Genomic DNA, 16,651 nt, shown 5'->3' with positions numbered 1-16,651 from the left:
GCGAGAGATGACCGAATGTTGCAGAGCCGCCCAAGCAAAACAAAGCCTTACGAGAATTAGAATAACAGAATATGTGGCAGGAGCCAAAGTTTGAGCGGCGTGGATGTTCATTGCGTACGGGTATCAATGGCTTTATAGACAGAGGCAGTCAAACAGAATGATGGGCGGCGTGTGGTGATGTGGCAGCCAGCTGCAAAATCTCCCGGCAGGACTTAACACCTCCGAGGCCCACCATTAGATGTGAGATAAAAACCACCAGGGGTAAGCAGCAAGTGGCTTTCGGCTTTGGGACACGGTATGGGGAACTGAGGGAAACTTGGGGAAACTCAAGGTGCGAGATAGCGCAGTTAGGAAACGCAGACGCGCAAGTAAGTCAACAAGAAATTGCAAGTCAGTTATGAAGCCCACCCCGCCACGCATGACACGGGGGCCGTCAACAAACACCTGCATCATACCTTACATTGCAAGATCCGCCCTCAAAAACGCAAGCAAATATCCCACACCCACATCCCAATCATCAGCTCAATCACATTACCCTTCAAGCAAACCAGCCCACCACTGTGGGAGTACAGCCAGCCCAAGCCTTTCAAACGAACGTCACGTAACCCCTGAACATGTCAACAAACTCCGGATCGAAGTCGGCAACCCAGTCGGGCTCATTGCTGTTGCCCTTCCTAGGTTGTTTAGCGGTAGTATCGCCGCTGATGGAGTTAGTTCCTTTCTTTGGAGGCGACACCGCAGGCTCCGCCGCTGTCGAACTGCTCGGCGACGGGTCTGAGGTCATCCCAGGAGTGTCATCAATAGAAATCACGGTGCTCGAACTCCCAGACGTATTTCGTAATTGCGCCGTTGTTGTCATACCACCGGGGGTAGCATGGTAGGAAGAGCTGCTGGAGGTATTGGCAAACGGCCCACGTTGTCCTTGGTACAGAACTTCGTCGTTTGCTCCTGATTTGAAGGCGATTTCTGTGCTTCGCGCTATTAGTTGGTTGTTTGAGGGAATTTTGTCTTGGAGTAACGAGAAGTCCTGATCATCCAGATCGTCGTCTTGGTAATCGCTTTGCCGAGTCGTCATTCTTGCACCGGGCCGGCTCTCCGTGTGTGTTGGTGCCGTGGTTTGGGCATGGTCTAGCGCTTGTTTCCCCTTTGTGGTCGAAGTGTTAGCATCGCTCCCATGGCTCGTAACAACAGCAACTCCCAGCGGTTGGAATATGTCGTCGTTTTCGTCATCTGTGTACGAAAGGTCGATACATTCCAGGGCCAGGTCGTCAAAACCGGCAGAATCCCAGTCGTTCTTTGGCGCCTTGGTAAAGTGTCTGGGCTCAGGGGCTAGCGTAGTCTGGGTGAATGATGGCGCGGCATCCATCTTCTGACGTTTTGCTCGGTTGATCTCTGGTGGTTGTAGTTGTTGTTGGGACTGGCCCTGCGAGGGCCAGAACTGGGATTGCGTTGTGTTGACCAGATCACCCGTCGGTTTCTCTGCGTTTCGTTTCGGGCGCTGCAAAGGTCGCTTGCGTGGCTTGTCAAGGCCGTCCTTACAGCACCGATGACCGCAGGGCTTACCGGATCTTGTGAGCGCTCCCCCGGCACAGGGGTGGTTGCACCGCCATTTGCCGTTTGGGAGCCGAACGGGTTCCCGAGTGGCCATTTGCGTGGAGCCCATCTCTTCCTCGCCATCACGATCTCTCAGATGGTCGTCAAAGTTGTCAGCCGAGTGTGAATAACTCATCTCCACCAGCTCCTCGACTGATGGATAATCGTCCAAATTTTGTTCGGGGGCGGTTTCAGCCCTTTGCTTTGCTGATGTTTGGACGACTGCTTGCTCGGCAACTAGAATGAGGTCCGAATCATCAAGGCCATCGTTATCAATGTACTCTTGGCCAAAGTTTCCATCTGCCGGGACTTGCCGAACTGGGAAGACGGATGCGGGCAACCTGTGCTCGATAGTCGTTGACACGATTGTTCCAACAATCTCTTCACAACTGAAGTGGCAGAACACTCGATCTTTCGCGTGTCGTAAACCAACCGAGAACTTGAGCTCGAGGCCCGCCTGCTTGTCGAGCTTTCTAATACTCCCACGCCAAAAGTACGCCAGGGTTCCGTTATCCGTCTCAGCGAGGAAGGTCAGAGCCGGCATGCGGTTCGCCCAATTCGGCGGGCCTTTGCGGTTCAGATACCGTAGCGTTGCCTTCACTTCGACGAGAACCGGGTCGTCCGATTTTGGGTGAACTCGATGACCAACGACTGCAGCTTCCACAGCTAGGCGGGGGAACTTGTCGAGCTGATCCTGCAAGTTTTTCCCGAAGGGCGGCTGCCGGGACATCAAACGTTCAAGCTCGCCGTAATCTTTGTCCGCCAGTTGTAGAACCGTGCGGATGTCCTTGCTCGCGAGCTTTCTCATCCCCACAGGGCCGATGCTGGGAACTTGAGTGAGCTGTGTGGGACGTCCCTCCCAGGATTGGGCCGCAAGCGCTCTGGCCAACTCGAGTGCCGTCTTGGTCCCGATGGAGTCGCGATCATAGCCCTTGCAGTCGATGACGGCCCGGACTAAGCGGTTTAGTCTCTCAAAGATCAACTTTCGCTCGACCATGAGTTGCCGCCTCATTTTCGCCGCGCCGCCTGAGTCTGGATATTGAACACATCCAAGGTGAGCCTGGATCACGATGGAAACCTTGTGCTGGGTCTGGGCCACTGTTTCCTTGATCGGGTACATTATCAGGGGTGATTGGTTAATCTCCCGAAAAAGCTGCCTTTCTGCCGGCTTAAAACGGAATTCCTTGAACTCACAAGCCTGGGACAGGATCGTAATCTGAGAGGTTAGCCACTGATACTGTGATGGGCAAGGATGCGTAGCTTACCAAGGCCTCCATTCCCACACCACGCGGGATCTGCAGCAACAACTTCATCGTTTGGAATTCGACCATGTACTTGGACATTGCGCGCCCGTATTCAGTACAGTGGAAAGAGTCCTGATCGGTGACAAGCTTCGTTTCTTGGAGTTGTTTGATGTCACGCTCGCAGATCTCCTCCAATCTATCATCAACCTCGGAAGGATTGGTTGTTCCACCAGTGAGCCGGTAGTAGTTGGGATTGCGCCTGAGCCTGACGCTCAGGAAAGTTCCGCCGAGCCATGTTTTGGCAGATGGCAGGTCGTGGATCGTGCCCAAGCAGATCTCGGAGTTAAGATGCTCGATCAGGTTGAGGTGCAACGTGCTCTCGAGGATTTCTTGGCCCGAGACCATTTTCTGGTAACGTTCCTTGTTTGCAGAACGGGTGAGGATTATGGCAGTTGCGCTGTCGTCAAATTGGGGCCGTCCTGCACGGCCAAGCATCTGCATGACCTCGAGGTCGGAGTACTCCTTCAGCTGATCGTCTGTAAATCCCACGGTTCCCTTGAGGACGGCGGTGTGGCAGGGTAGGTTGATGCCAACAGCCAAGGTTGAGGTACAGCAAATCACCCCCAATTGACCCTTCAAAAAGTTTTGCTCAATAGCGGTCCGGTCCTGGGGATCGAGGCCAGCATGGTGGAAAGCGACGCCAAATCTGACAATCTCTTGCAGCTCCCTACTGACGACTGGGACACGCTGCGTTGGAATGGGCCACATGTCGTTGCCGTCGGGTCGGTCAGACGCAAAGTCCGCTAGCATTGCTGCGGTGCTCTCGCACGACTTTCGCGTGAAACAAAAAACGAGGATCGGCTTCTGTCGAGCATGCTTGGATATCAGCCCCGGGAGCTTTTGATCAAGAAACTTGTCGAAGATGAAATCGTTGCTGTTGCTGTCAAAGCCGTAGACAAACTTTTGGAGCTTGACCGGTCGGAATTCCTCGCCGAAAGTTTCGCGGTGGGCGGGAAGTTGCTGATTTGTGTGGTTTCGGCCTAGCCATCTTGCGATATCATCAGAATTGGGCACAGTTGCGCTGAGGGCAATGAAGCGCACATTCGCCCCAATCGTCTTCATCCGCGACACTACGGCTTCCAGAGTTGCGCCGCGCATGTCCTTTAGAATGTGAACCTCGTCGATGAGGAACAGCTCGACCATTTGCAGCAGCCTGCGATGATCCTGCCACTTCCGGGTGATGGAGTCCCATTTTTCGGGGGTGGTGACAATAATGGAAGCGTCACCAACGCGCCGCATCTCCGCTTGTGAAGTATCGCCAGTGAGCTCGGCGCATTTGAGGTTCATGTGGCCAAATTTCTTTTCCCAGTCACGAGCCTTTTCAGAGCAAAGAGCTTTGGTCGGAGCCTGGTAAACGATCTTGAAGTTCTCGTTCCCTCTGTCAAGGGCCAGCTTGCAGATGGCGAGTTCGAGGATTGCCGTTTTCCCGCTGCCCGTTGGTGCAGCGATGACAACATTGTCGTTGGTGTGGTATATGGTATGAAAGGACTTTGACTGGACCGCATTGAATAGTTCGTAAGGGAAGATAGCGCGGAATTTGTCGGGCAAGGCCTGGCGTAGGCTAACGAGGGGGATATCGTGAACAATAGGAGTTGCGGTGCGAGGGTCAGTTTGGCTTGATGGAGTGGGCTGGAACCCGGTCTGCGGTGGCCTGTCATGAGGGACCAAGGCATCCTGTCGTTTCCGGGCACTTAATCTGGCGGTAGGACTCGAACTTCCCGACCTGTGTAAGTTGTTCGTATGAAATCCGCCGGGTTGTGAGACTTGAGAGATTTGATCTGGTGGCGCTGTTGAAAATTAGCGGAATGGCCTGCCAGATGGATCACAATTGTTTATCTGACCAGGACGCAACAAGCGAGTCCCGACTTGCCATGCACGAGGTGTTTCTCGGATGAACTGTTGTGCCGATTCGTATCTTGAGTTGGTGTTTGGTTGGGAGAAGCGTTGGCTACCCCCCGGCATCATTGTTCTGCTCAGAGGTCCCAATTCGAAAGATGGACTCGGAAGAAGGGTGGCTTCATAGTACGGCTCATGTCTGCCGTGCGGGAGAGCAATATGTGAGGAAGCTGGCGTCGGAAAGTACCCGAAGCTTTCTCGGTGGTTAGACACCTGGTTGGGATGCCGGGCGAGCAACGGCGTGTGCCCGAGGAGGTCCCGGTCTGAGTTGCGTTAGCATCCCAATCCTACTTTCACAACTTTTCGATTGGAGAGAAGAACGAACCAAAATCGTCCAAGCCATCGTCGTATGGATCCGTCATGGTTACTCGCTGTTGATAGACGGTGTCCTAGGAAAGGAGCAACGCCTGCAAATGCATCCAGCGAAGCGGAAAAGAAGCTGGTGGCCAGAATAGTGGTGCAGTGAAAAAGAGAATTGCGAGTATCAGCAAGGCGCCGTGGAAAGCTGCCAGTCCTGGAGCTGCAGGCAGCGGTGCGGGCTTGGTGGTTCCTTCCTCCTCTCGACATCCATGGTCTTACTTTGCACTCCTTCCATCCCCGCTGCTCAACCGGCACAGTGATTCACATTTGCGAGTGATGGAATTACAAGATAGGTACCGAATCAAGTATCGCGATAAGGGTCCCTGTCACCACTTCACGATTTGAAGCCCTGACCAACCCCGACCCGGCGAAGTCGGCGAGCCATGGATTCTTGGCTCGGGGCTCCGGACCCGGGCCAAGACCGGGTATGTACCTGACCATCGCGGTCCCCGCCCCCGCGACCAAGCAACTTAATTTTAGAATAAAGATCAGACATTGCTAAACAGGATTTTTCTCTTCATTGCCCCCGATCCATTTTGCCTGAAGAAGGGCGAAGGGGCCGGATTGGCAGTTCAGAGAAATGAGAGGCTATCTCATTATTAAAGTTGCTAACACGGCGAGTGTTCCCATCCACTCGCCTCGGTCGAGACTCAACTCGCCGCTTGTGCGCAAAGGGAAGGAGCACAGCCGGCCTGCTAGGCGACCCATCAGACAGCTGAGGCGGGCTTGGCACGTGCAGCACACCTGTCCATTCAGGCAGGTGTTTGGCCGCAACGTGCTATTGAGGTGCTGGAAGTGTGGACCAATCAGGGCACCGAACCCCTGAAAATCGCCAATTGCGGCACCGACCGAAGATAGCGAGTGCAACGCTGAGCGAGCGGAAGCGGCCTGTCTTGAACCCGCCCTGTGCTCGATGCTTCCCGCGCACGTGGGACCAAGAATTGTTGTGGTACATTTTGGTATATCTATGTCGTCGCGCCACAACACGATCGCCATGGAAGGACACGCTGTGTCACCCCGCCGACCCCTTTCAACCCCGCACAGCCCATCATGAAGCCAACCCCGGTGTTCTGGGCCTTTGCCAGCCTGCAGTCGCTGGCCACAGCCCTCTCCATCGCCGAAATCAATGGCAACACCTTCCTCTCGCCGGTCTCGGGGCAAACAGTTACCAATGTCACCGGCTTGTTGATCGCCAAGGGGCCCAACGGCGTCTGGATTCGGTCGACGACCCCTGACGACGATGAGGCCACCTCGGAGGCCATCTACGTGTTCGGCAGCAGTGTCGGGGCGAATTTGACTGTGGGCGACATCATCTCCCTGGACGGCAAGGTTACCGAGTACCGGTCGAACGCGAACTACATCTACCTGACCGAGATCGCCTCTCCGAAGAATGTGCAGTTGGTGTCGTCCGGCAACGAAGTTAAGCCCCTCGTTATTGGCAAAGACACACTCTCACCTCCTACGGTGCAGTACAGCGAGCTAGACGGGGGTGACATTTACAATCTTCCGAACGGAGTCGCCAACATCTCCGAGGTGAACCCTGTGCTAGATCCGACCAAGTACGGTTTGGATTTCTGGGAGAGCCTCAGCGGCGAGTTAGTCACTGTCAAGGCACCGCGGGCTATCAAGACGCCAAACAAGTACGGAGACACCTGGGTAGTTGGTGACTGGGAGATTACGGGAGAGAATGAGCACGGCGGCATAACAATGTCAGACAAGGGTAAGCCCATTTTGGTATTATGCATGGGAATTACACACACTTACCCATCCCAGACTCCAACCCCGAAGTTATTACAATTGGTTCGCCCCTCGATGGCACCAAGAACCCTACCAACTCCAAGATGGGTGATCGATTCGAGGATATCACGGGTGTTGTCCAGCAGACCTTTGGTTTCTATGCGATCCTTCCCCTGACCGCCCTGAAGACCACTACCGCTGCCTCAGCCGCCGCCCCTCCCACCACGCTCGTTAGCCAGGGCAAATGCAAAGCCCTCACATTTGGCAGCTACAATGTCGAGAACCTCGCCCCGACTTCCGCCCATCTACCCAAGGTTGCCGGCCACATTGTCGATTATCTCAAGACGCCCGACCTAATGTTTATCCAAGAAGTCCAAGACGATAGCGGGCCGACAGACGACGGCGTGGTTACGGCCAACGCCACTCTTACCGCCCTAGTGGGCGCCATTAAGTCCCTCAGCAACGTCACGTATGCCTTTGCCGAGGTCGAACCCGTCTCTAACGAGGACGGCGGCCAGCCGGGCGGCAACATCCGCGTGGCGTACATCTACCGCCCCGAGGTAGTGAGCCTGTACAAGCCCAACCAGGGCGGCGCCAATGACGCGACCGAGGTTGTGGCGCAGGGCAAGGGCAATAATTCCCAAAACGCGCCGGTGCTCTCGTTCAACCCGGGCAGGATTGACCCCGCCAACGCGGCGTGGAAGGCTAGCCGGAAGCCGCTGGCTGCTGCATGGATGGCCAAGGGGTCGACGAAGCCGTTTTATACGGTTAATGTTCACTGGTCGAGCAAGGGTGGCGGCACCTCGCTTCATGGAGATCAGAGGCCGCCTATCAATGGAGCGGTCGACGCGAGGATGGCGCAAGCCAATGTCACGGGGGTAAGTTCGAATCATTGTTAGGAACCAGGCTGTTGATGCTGACGGAAACAGTCTTTCATTGCAGAGATCCTGGCCTTGGACCCCGCGGCGAAGGTCGTTGCTGCGGGCGACTTCAACGAGTTTGCCTTCGTGCAGCCGATGAAGACGTTCTCGGCTATCTCGGGGATGGTGGACCTAGACGAGGCCGCCAAGCTCCCCATCGAGGAGCGGTACACTTAGTAAGTACCCTGGATGTGAAGCAGTGGCAACCCTAGCAACGACGATGAGGCTGACCATGAACAGTGCCTACGACATGAACGCTCAAGCTCTTGACCACATGTATGTCAGCCCAGCCCTGGCACACAGCAAGACGACGCGCTTCGAACACATCCACGTCAACTCGTGGGCGGCTTTTGATGACGTGGTGTCGGACCACGATGCCAGCATTGCTTTGTTCAACGTATGCGGCTGTTGATGCCGGAATACAGGGTGGGTATAGATGGAGGTTAGAAATGGCATGTACAACACACGACGAACTTACAATGAAATTAACCATGGCTTCTAAACCGGTTGGACGACGGTCGAAGTAAACCCCGTTACTCTCAAGACGTGAATACTTGCCGTAGCATTGTCTTCCAGGTTGGGGTTGTGGGGTCACGTCACGGAAGTGATCATGATGTCATCGATGTGATGCCTGAGCATAACACCACGAAGCACAACGATAGATTTGCCTGAATCACTTAGTTGCTACACACCTGGCCATAACCTCTAGTTCATCTCATCTATCAAACTAATTCATCGAACCTCCCAATACCGACGCCACAATGAGAGTCCCCAAAGCCCCCGTCTTCCGCACCAGCCTCCGCCCTGCCTTCGGGCAAGCTCACCGCATCCGGCATATCCAAAGCAGGCTCGCCACCACCAGCCCTGGCGCGGGTCCAGAGCGGGAAGTAGGGAATAAGGGAACCGCTAAGGAGTACAACAAGGACGGCACGAACCCCAACAAGAATGTCATGTAAGGAGATCGGCCGAGCGGGACTTATGGAGCTACGAGTATTGATTCATAACAGGTACGCTGGTCTCGCCGTGCTCGGCCTCGGGGGAGTATATGCTATGTTTGTGGCAAGGTCAGACAAAGTTGGAGAGAAGGCCAAGGCAAATTCACCGGCGGCTCGTTGATGTGTTTGAAGGAGTGTGTTGTGGTGCCGGGTTGCGTTGATGGCGTGACGTTGCTTTGTTTGCTCGATTTTGTAACGGCGTTGCAAAGTGACATGTTGCCCTATATTCTCGGGCCATAGAATATCCGCGTTTGCTCCTCTGTACCATGCGCCTCCTCAACGCCGGGTGCTTCTGTATGTTTGCAATAGCCTCAAATCGACCTTAAGTAACCAAGGCCGAAAATCACCGACATGGTTGACTCCGAATCGTCTGAGCTATCGTCTTGGTGAATTGCACATACGACTCGGAATAACTCCCTCATCGTAACGTATAGAGGGTAATTTGGTAAGTTATAAGTTATAATGAAGATAGATACGAGTGGGGGCGCGTGAAAGCCCCTGGATCAGAGAAAGGAGGGCGAGCAGACGGTAAGGACCTGAAGGCGAGATATAAAACAGCCGCTCTGGTTTGTTTGGGACTTACCCGTCCCAGACAGGTACCCAGTCAATCACTGCGTGCCTAGGTAACCACAGTTGGCAAGCCTACGGGGACTTCATGTCAACTGAGCTCGAATTGCATTGCCATTACTCCCCTCTGCTAGGCTTTCCTCTCGCCGTCTTTCGCTTCCTTCTTTCCATGTCCTTCTCCTCGGAGAAGCCATATGCCGCCTCCCCCAAGTCCCAAAGGACTTCCCAGAATACGCGCCGGTCTGCTCCGCCGTCCATCCTCGTCATCACCCACCAGATCTGGTTTGTGTTGCACAGTTTCTCACATCCTGTCTAACGCCCCTGCGCCGCTAAGCTGTTCTTAGCTCTTGCGTCCAAATTTATCGGCAATGAGTCCGTGAAGCTTTCGGCACATGGGACATCGTGTTGTCGGCTTGATATTTTCCATCATCCGGCCCGCTTCCACCTCGTATCTCCATCACCATCCCGCTTCCACTTCGTATCTTCATCACCATCTCGCTTCCCCTTCGTGTCTTCCTCGCCATCTCGCTTCCACTTCGTATCTTCATCACCATCACGCTTCCACTTCGTCCCTTCGTCCAGCGGCTCGCGAGGCTCTTTGTTCTTCTTCTTGTCCCAATACCGCTTGCGCAGTGCCCTGGCCCGTGGCTCGACAAACTCCCAGGTTCGGCCCAGGACCTGGCTTACACCAGAAGACAAGGCGATCGCGGGGATGCGTGCAAGCCCGGGCCAGGGCGAGTTCTCGAGGCCGAGCATGTTTTGAATCCGAATCTCCAACTTATAGAGTCGACCGTACGTCTCCGCGTATTGCTTCTCTGCTTTGCTGCACCTGTCAGCAAGGCGTTTCATGACCTGGGTCATTTTGTTGAACGGCTTATAGAGTTGCCACATCTGCGGCTGCGAAGTTACGCTGCGCAGCTGGTTGAAATGGCTGGGGAACAGGCCCGGCGGCAACGCAGGCTTGTCAGGGTCCATTAATGGGAACTCTATGATCCGGACCACTACGGGGAGGTAACCTGGGATCTGCTGCCTCTGGTTTAGTTCGTCGAACTTATTGGATGGATCTGGTGACTCGGTGGTGAAATGCAGCAGCGCCGGTCCCCGTGTCGCCCAGATATCACAAAGAAAGCTCCTCCAGCAGGACAAGTAGTGGAAACCTGCGCCGGTCGGCGTTGGGTTGGCGTAATGATACTGCAGAAGCTCATTGAATGCACGGTCCCACTTGTCGAGCCAAATACCTTCTATGTGAATTATGCTGGGAGAAGCGTAGACAAAGTGGTGCCACGGCTGGGCCTGCCCCTGCCTCGGGGCTCTGCGGTATAACGCGTCGAGGCTGGCAAACGAGTCGACGGGAATGTTGTCCATGGCGACGTCGTCAGTGACGTCTATGTCGAAACGCTCGAGGCCGAGTCTCTCCCACCAGTGCTGAGGATGGTGCAGTTGGACGATGTAGAAGGGATCGTCGCCGTCCACTGAGGACGGGTCAGGCGGGTCAGACCACGGGTCAGACCACGGGTCAGACCACGGGTCAGCCCATTCTGCAGTCTGGACATTGAACCGGAAATTGTTTAGAGATGCGAAGTAGGTCTCGGTGATGTAATTAGAGTAAATGCCGCCTTCGATCAACCCATTGAGGAAAGGAGTGAAGTGGAAGGGCAATGTTATCAGGAAGCTCCACCACAGGAGGCGCCGCAGCGGCTGGGGCAAGTCAAAGAGGCTGCCAAACATGGCACCGACCTGCACCGAGTTACAAAACGAGGGCGAAAGAGCAGGTTCAAATGAATATTTGTGCAGCAACAACGAGACTCTGTAGAATATTTTTTTATATTTTCTTTTATAATCGCGGGGTTAATCAGGCAGCCGCGCGCCGGAAGGGACTTTGTGGGGGCCAAACAGCCATGGGCAGCAGAGCCTGAGCTGCGAATTGACCACGCACCCTTCGGCCAAAAACAGCCGAACTCGAAAGAGGAGCAAGGAATCAAGACAAGACAAAAAAGTAAAGGAAACCAAGAAAAAGGAAGAGGTGAAGAAAACCGAGAAAAATAAATTAAATTAAATAGACCGAGTCAAATAAAAAGTAGACTTTGGCCCTCCGAATTGCTTTCTTTTCGTTTCTCCAGCTGGCAGGGCACTTGGAGTTTGGCTTTTTTTGGCCATGCCACGGGATTGGAAGTGGGGAGAAGCAGGGGTCCCGAGCTTCAAGGCTGCTTGCGATGAGCTTCCTGAGCTTCCCTCAATGATATTCGTTAGGGGCTGGCGGCCCGAGGCAGCATTTAATCCTCCTGCGGCGCATGTGTTTCCGTGATCCTTGGTTGCGGCAAAATCTTGCTTCGGCCAAGTTGGGACCCTGCAGCTCTGCGTTGTATTAAGGTCGTGAAGGCCAGGCCCGAGCTGCTGCACAAGCCCGCTTCTCCTGCAGGAGCCGGAGCGGTACTTTAGCGCACACGCGACCGCGCATTGGACGGACAATCGAATTTTGGGTCAGTGACGTCGGGGAACAGTCCTTTCACTACTTTCCACAACACTCGCAATTGTATTTAGAAGGAAGTTACCCGAGGCGGGCAACAACATCTCTGCGATTCCAATCCCATCCTCGGCCCAGAAAACACCAAAGCTTTAGTTACTTTCTCGCTTGCTCGCCCATCAGAGGCTCGTCAATTGCAACATGGCGGCCCACAGCCCCAAGATGGCAACGGGGCCTACCCTGCTTGGCATGCCTATGAAGCAAGCTTCATTACTCACGGTTTGTACTCCTCTAGGTGATAAACTATAGAGCTTGAGGTTCTAACACGGGGGGCGTAGTTAATGTTGCAGAACTCGGCCCTGATTCTGGTGCGTCGCCCCCATCGAGCCGGACCCCTTCGACCACCACTACCACCACCACCACCACCACCATCACCACTAACACCACGACCCCTAGATCATGCACTACTCGCGGATAATGACCCCGCCGGGTGACCATCGCTACTTCGCTTCGACCGCCGTTCTACTCAACGAGATCATCAAGCTCGCAATATCCCTTACCTTCTCGATGCACGAGGTCTCGAGGAGTTTGGCGCCGCAGACGCCCGTGACGGTGCTGTTTGAACAGATACATAACCAGGTGTTTTCGGGCGACGGTTGGAAGTTGGCCATCCCGGCGGTATTGTACACATTGGAGAATACATTGCAGTACGTGGCGTTGAGCAACCTAGACCCGGTGCACTTCCAGGTCCTCTACCAGCTCAAGGTATAGCTCCCGGGGCAACAGTCCAGAATTGTTAGCTGACCGGGGCAAATAGATCATCACCACGGCAGTCTTCATGATCGTTCTGCTCGGCCGCACCCTTGGTACTAGGCGCTGGCTTTCACTCATCATCCTCACCGTCGGCGTTTCGATCGTCTCCCTGCCTTCGTCAAACGCCAAGGACCTGACGTTGGACATCCACGACTTTAGCGACCACTTCTTCCCGCGATCGGTACATGAGCTCGGACAGTTTGCAGGTGGGGTGGCGGAGGCTGCGAGAGAGCTCACGAAGCGGGGTGTTGTTGGGCTGGCCAGCGAGCTCACAAGGCGATCTGCGACATACGAGGGTATCGCCGACGATCTAGACGGGGCCCCCAAGATGAACTACTCCATCGGCCTGACGGCGGTCCTGGTAGCGGCGATCGTCTCGGGGTTGACAGGGGTCTACTTCGAGAAATTGCTCAAGGACTCGAAAAGCCCAGCTTCGGTGTGGACCAGGAACATCCAGCTCTCATTTTACTCGCTCTTCCCTGCACTCATCGTCGGCGTCATCATCAACGATGGGACCGAGATCGCCAAGCATGGGTTCTTCGACGGATACAACGGCATCGTGTGGACCGCCATCATCTTCCAAGCCATCGGCGGTATACTGGCCTCGCTCTGCATCAACTACGCCGACAACATCGCCAAGAACTTCGCCACCAGTATCAGCATCGTTATTAGTTTCCTCTTCAGCATCCTCTTCTTCGACTTCCAAGTCAACCTCTCCGTACGTAACCCCCCTCCTCCAAACTCACCCACCCCCCCAAAACCCACCCCACTAACCCCATACCACCAACAACCACAGTTCCTCCTCGGCACCACCCTCGTCCTCGTCGCAACATACATGTACAGCCAACCCGAGCGCAAGCGCGCCCGGCCCCCGCCCATCACCATCGCCGGCTACGAGAAGACTGCCACCGCCGCCGGCGGTGGCGGCGGGCCCGACGGCACCACCCCCGGGTACTCCGACTCGATGGACCGCCTGGCCGTGCCCCTGGACTCCGTTGCTGCCGTCGGCCTGTCGTCGTCCTCGCGCCCGGCCTCGCCGCTCGCCTTTCACGGGCGCTCGCCGTCGGCGCGGGGGAGGCGCGCGGGGGAGTAGGACTAGTGGCGGGTGTTTTGTTGTCTGGATGGGATGAGTGATGGAATGGGAATGGCTTTGATGACTGGGTGGGGTTCACGGGGAGGGAAAATGAGACGCCGATCGCCCGCTGGTGGGGGTGATTGCGTGGGTGCATTTACACGGCGGCATGCCGCTTGGTGCATGGGCGGCCCCTGGGGCTTGGGGCCGTGGTCGAGGCGTGAAGGGGCGGGATACCATGGATTGTTTAGTTATGTTGTTGTTGGGCCGCTGCGCTGAGCACGGTCGCCCGTTTCGGATATATCATCAGTAGGGTGGGAAGTAAACCGTGCTTTACGTTATTTGCGCGGTTGGGAATAGACGTACTTGCCAAGTTGCTTGTCACTTTGACCTCGTGGCTGCCACCACCACCATTTGAAGGGCATTCATTATATTAATGATGGTGGCATTGCCAAGTGCTCGGGCGGCATATTGCGCTTTCTATAGGGCCCGAGCGCCCACTGGCGAGCTGGATCCAAGACAACGCAGCATTTTTGAGCGACGGATGCAACGCCGAGGTCGATTTTCCCCGCAGTCTTCCCGGGCATTTGATCCCGCGCCCTGTTCAGGGCCCTTGGGACCAGATCCGGTTGCCGACCGGGACCGTGGGCATGGCGGGCGGGAAGGGGATGATGTTTGTCTTGCCCGGGATAACGGCGCTTGCTTGCAAGGCTCAGTGGTTTGTTCATGTTGTTTTTTTGCGGCCTGCGCTTTTCGGAGCCGAGTGACCGCGTCAGGCAGGCTCCGTCAGGCCAAAAGAAAAAAAAAAACAGAAAAGAGACAAAAAGTAAAAGAAGCCAAGACAGAAAAACAGGTAAAAGAAAGAGAAAAGAAAAAGAGGCAAAAGAAAGAAAAAAATAGGTAAAGGAAAGCGAGCAAAATGGATGAAAGAAAGGAAAACAAGTAAACTTTCTTTTCGTTCCTCTCGTCGAAGGTTTCGGCACTTGCACTTGGAGTTCGGCTTTTTTTTGGAGTGCCAGGCGATTGGCAACAACAGCGTCCGTCGCAGGGTGCTGGAACGCATTAACTGCGTTGCTTCATCAGTGAAACTGTTTGACGCCGATACGATCCCGCACCCGAAAACGAGCGGGTTTGCACCACGTTTCGGGTCAAGTCAAATTGTCGAAACGGGCCGAGTCTCTTTGTGGCCTGCTGACTCGATTTCGAGTCCGACTTCTCGAGGCATGGTGAACACGAACATACCCAGCCGGGCATGCCGACCACGTCAGCGTCGAGCCATGATGTGATTTCCGGCGGGTGCGGTGTATCGGTACCCCAGCGGCCGAAGCATGACGGACATTTGGCGTACCAGACTCCCAGGGGAGCCAGGACCCGAGGGCCGTGAGCCGTGGGCCGAAGCTGCTCATGGGCCGATGGTCACGGTCCTGAAAGAGGCCCGTGTGTCTGTTGCTTTCGTAACTCGGCCAAGCTTTAGATCGCCGGCGTGAGATTGTGAGATTTTGGCATGCCTCACGGTGGAGCCGTCGACCATGGCGCGATGGCGTCGGTTTTGGTTTTGTGGCTGCATGTCGCGCACGACCAGCCTGACATGGCCGGTTTGATCGCAGATCATTCGGTAATTTTCATATTTTAGCGCGATTTCGGGGACCTCGTTAGCCGTTTCAAACGCAAACGAACAGTCAATTTTAGGTTTTGGGGGAGCTTCATGGTTTTGGGGTGGTGATGGCAGCTCCCGAGTCAACTCAGGTAACAAGCTGGAAGATGGATGCTGGAAATCCGTCCAAAATACCACTGCTTTCCTCCATCCAGGGCATTGGGGAGTTCGGATGAATTACCCAATCGATAACGGCTTCCCACCCCAAGAGAGGAAAGAACCGACCTCGAACCGGAGCTTTGGCCAAGCTCTCCCTCTTTTTTTTTTTTTTTTTTCGTCTGAATCGAGGCAGTTGCAGCCGATTTGCGGGATGTGGGCTGGACTCTTTTCAACAAATGACCGACTGACATCACTGCCACTTGACTTTTCCACCATTGCAAATTGCCAACCTGAAGAAAAGCATCGGGGGTCGTCCACCTGACCCCTGGCCCCCATCTGGACCCCAGCTGTGCGTGGGATTGTTGGCAAATCTGGGGGATCGTGTTTCCGTTACCCTTGCGTGCGGCCGGCGATCGCTGGCCGATTCTCGACATGGGCGCACGAGATTGCGGGTGATCCCCAGGGCTTGAGCAGGGCTCCGTTCGGCTTGCTCACCTCTCTCCGCAGAATGCAACTTTGGTGCAACTCTGGTGCAACTTGGCGGCCACGCTGGAATGAGACACGATGATCACGGTTTCTGCACGCAACGACCCGCTCAAGCCGCTGCTCCTTTCCAGACCGCCACGGCTCGAGCATCGAGTTACGCGGGCCACTGCGCTGCGCTGCCCGTTGCTTCCACCAAAAAGCCTGTTTCACCACCATCGATCGCTGCCGGCATGGGGAGAGCTTCCGTCATGGCATGGATCGATGAATGGCTTGCCAGCGGTGCCAGGCTTGTTGGGGCGTGTGCCATCCCTGCAGATTAACACCATGGATGAACCATCGCCTTCCGAGTGGGCCCCATCCCATCCACGATCCATGGGCCAGCTTTCCAGTCGAACCAGTCAGCGGCCATGGTCGGGTTCGTTGCACAATGCGAGGTAGCCCAATGGCTGCCGGCAATTGGGGTGGAAGTCGAATTGTCCAGTGGCCGCCCCACGATCCCCGATCCCCAGATGTTGCGTTGCTTGTTCCCTCCGCAAAAAGAACGGAGGAGGAAGCTGACATTTCCTGCGCAGTAGTGTACTGCACGTCTCTGCCGGAACGTTCCGTTTCCGACCAAAACTCTCGTCAAGCCAAATTGCGCCTGTCCTGCGCAGCTTAGGTGGGTGGAGTTCGCTGTAACCACCAGGGGTCC

The 16,651-nt window shown here is 55.2% G+C and overlaps 5 protein-coding genes across 5 annotated transcripts; 3 read left to right on the top strand and 2 right to left on the bottom strand.

Annotated features, from left to right (window-relative positions):
* Positions 1–325: 325 nt before the first annotated feature.
* F5144DRAFT_559703 (Sec63 Brl domain-containing protein) lies at positions 326–4,318 on the bottom strand. Its single transcript, XM_066788163.1, has 2 exons — positions 2,859–4,318; positions 326–2,809 (listed from the first exon to the last, which is right to left on the bottom strand). Exons 1-2 carry the CDS (start codon positions 4,182–4,184, stop codon positions 587–589), a joined length of 3,549 nt encoding a protein of 1,182 aa, XP_066645785.1. The 5' UTR covers positions 4,185–4,318; the 3' UTR covers positions 326–586.
* A 1,746-nt stretch (positions 4,319–6,064) lies between these two features.
* Positions 6,065–8,388, top strand: F5144DRAFT_559701 (Endonuclease/exonuclease/phosphatase). The gene is made up of 4 exons (XM_066788162.1): positions 6,065–6,873; positions 6,927–7,768; positions 7,820–7,986; positions 8,051–8,388. Exons 1-4 carry the CDS (start codon positions 6,204–6,206, stop codon positions 8,220–8,222), a joined length of 1,851 nt encoding a protein of 616 aa, XP_066645784.1. The 5' UTR covers positions 6,065–6,203; the 3' UTR covers positions 8,223–8,388.
* An 11-nt stretch (positions 8,389–8,399) lies between these two features.
* Positions 8,400–9,175, top strand: F5144DRAFT_88399 (uncharacterized protein). Its single transcript, XM_066793521.1, has 2 exons — positions 8,400–8,762; positions 8,818–9,175. The coding sequence occupies exons 1-2, from the start codon at positions 8,572–8,574 to the stop codon at positions 8,924–8,926; spliced, it is 300 nt and encodes a 99-aa protein (XP_066645783.1). The 5' UTR covers positions 8,400–8,571; the 3' UTR covers positions 8,927–9,175.
* A 623-nt stretch (positions 9,176–9,798) lies between these two features.
* On the bottom strand, positions 9,799–11,100 carry F5144DRAFT_544446 (uncharacterized protein; the record flags this gene model as incomplete). Its single annotated transcript, XM_066787297.1, has 1 exon — positions 9,799–11,100. One exon carries the CDS (start codon positions 11,098–11,100, stop codon positions 9,799–9,801), a length of 1,302 nt encoding a protein of 433 aa, XP_066645782.1.
* Positions 11,101–11,569: 469 nt separating this feature from the next.
* F5144DRAFT_88394 (nucleotide-sugar transporter-domain-containing protein) lies at positions 11,570–13,921 on the top strand. Its single transcript, XM_066793520.1, has 5 exons — positions 11,570–12,115; positions 12,175–12,204; positions 12,293–12,601; positions 12,654–13,367; positions 13,446–13,921. The coding sequence occupies exons 1-5, from the start codon at positions 12,038–12,040 to the stop codon at positions 13,740–13,742; spliced, it is 1,428 nt and encodes a 475-aa protein (XP_066645781.1). The 5' UTR covers positions 11,570–12,037; the 3' UTR covers positions 13,743–13,921.
* Positions 13,922–16,651: the final 2,730 nt, after the last annotated feature.

Source organism: Chaetomium tenue (assembly GCF_020726465.1).
Source record: "Chaetomium tenue strain MPI-SDFR-AT-0079 chromosome Unknown F5144scaffold_2, whole genome shotgun sequence".
Taxonomy (NCBI): domain Eukaryota; kingdom Fungi; phylum Ascomycota; class Sordariomycetes; order Sordariales; family Chaetomiaceae; genus Chaetomium; species Chaetomium tenue.
This window is presented reverse-complemented; position numbering and strand designations above follow the sequence as displayed.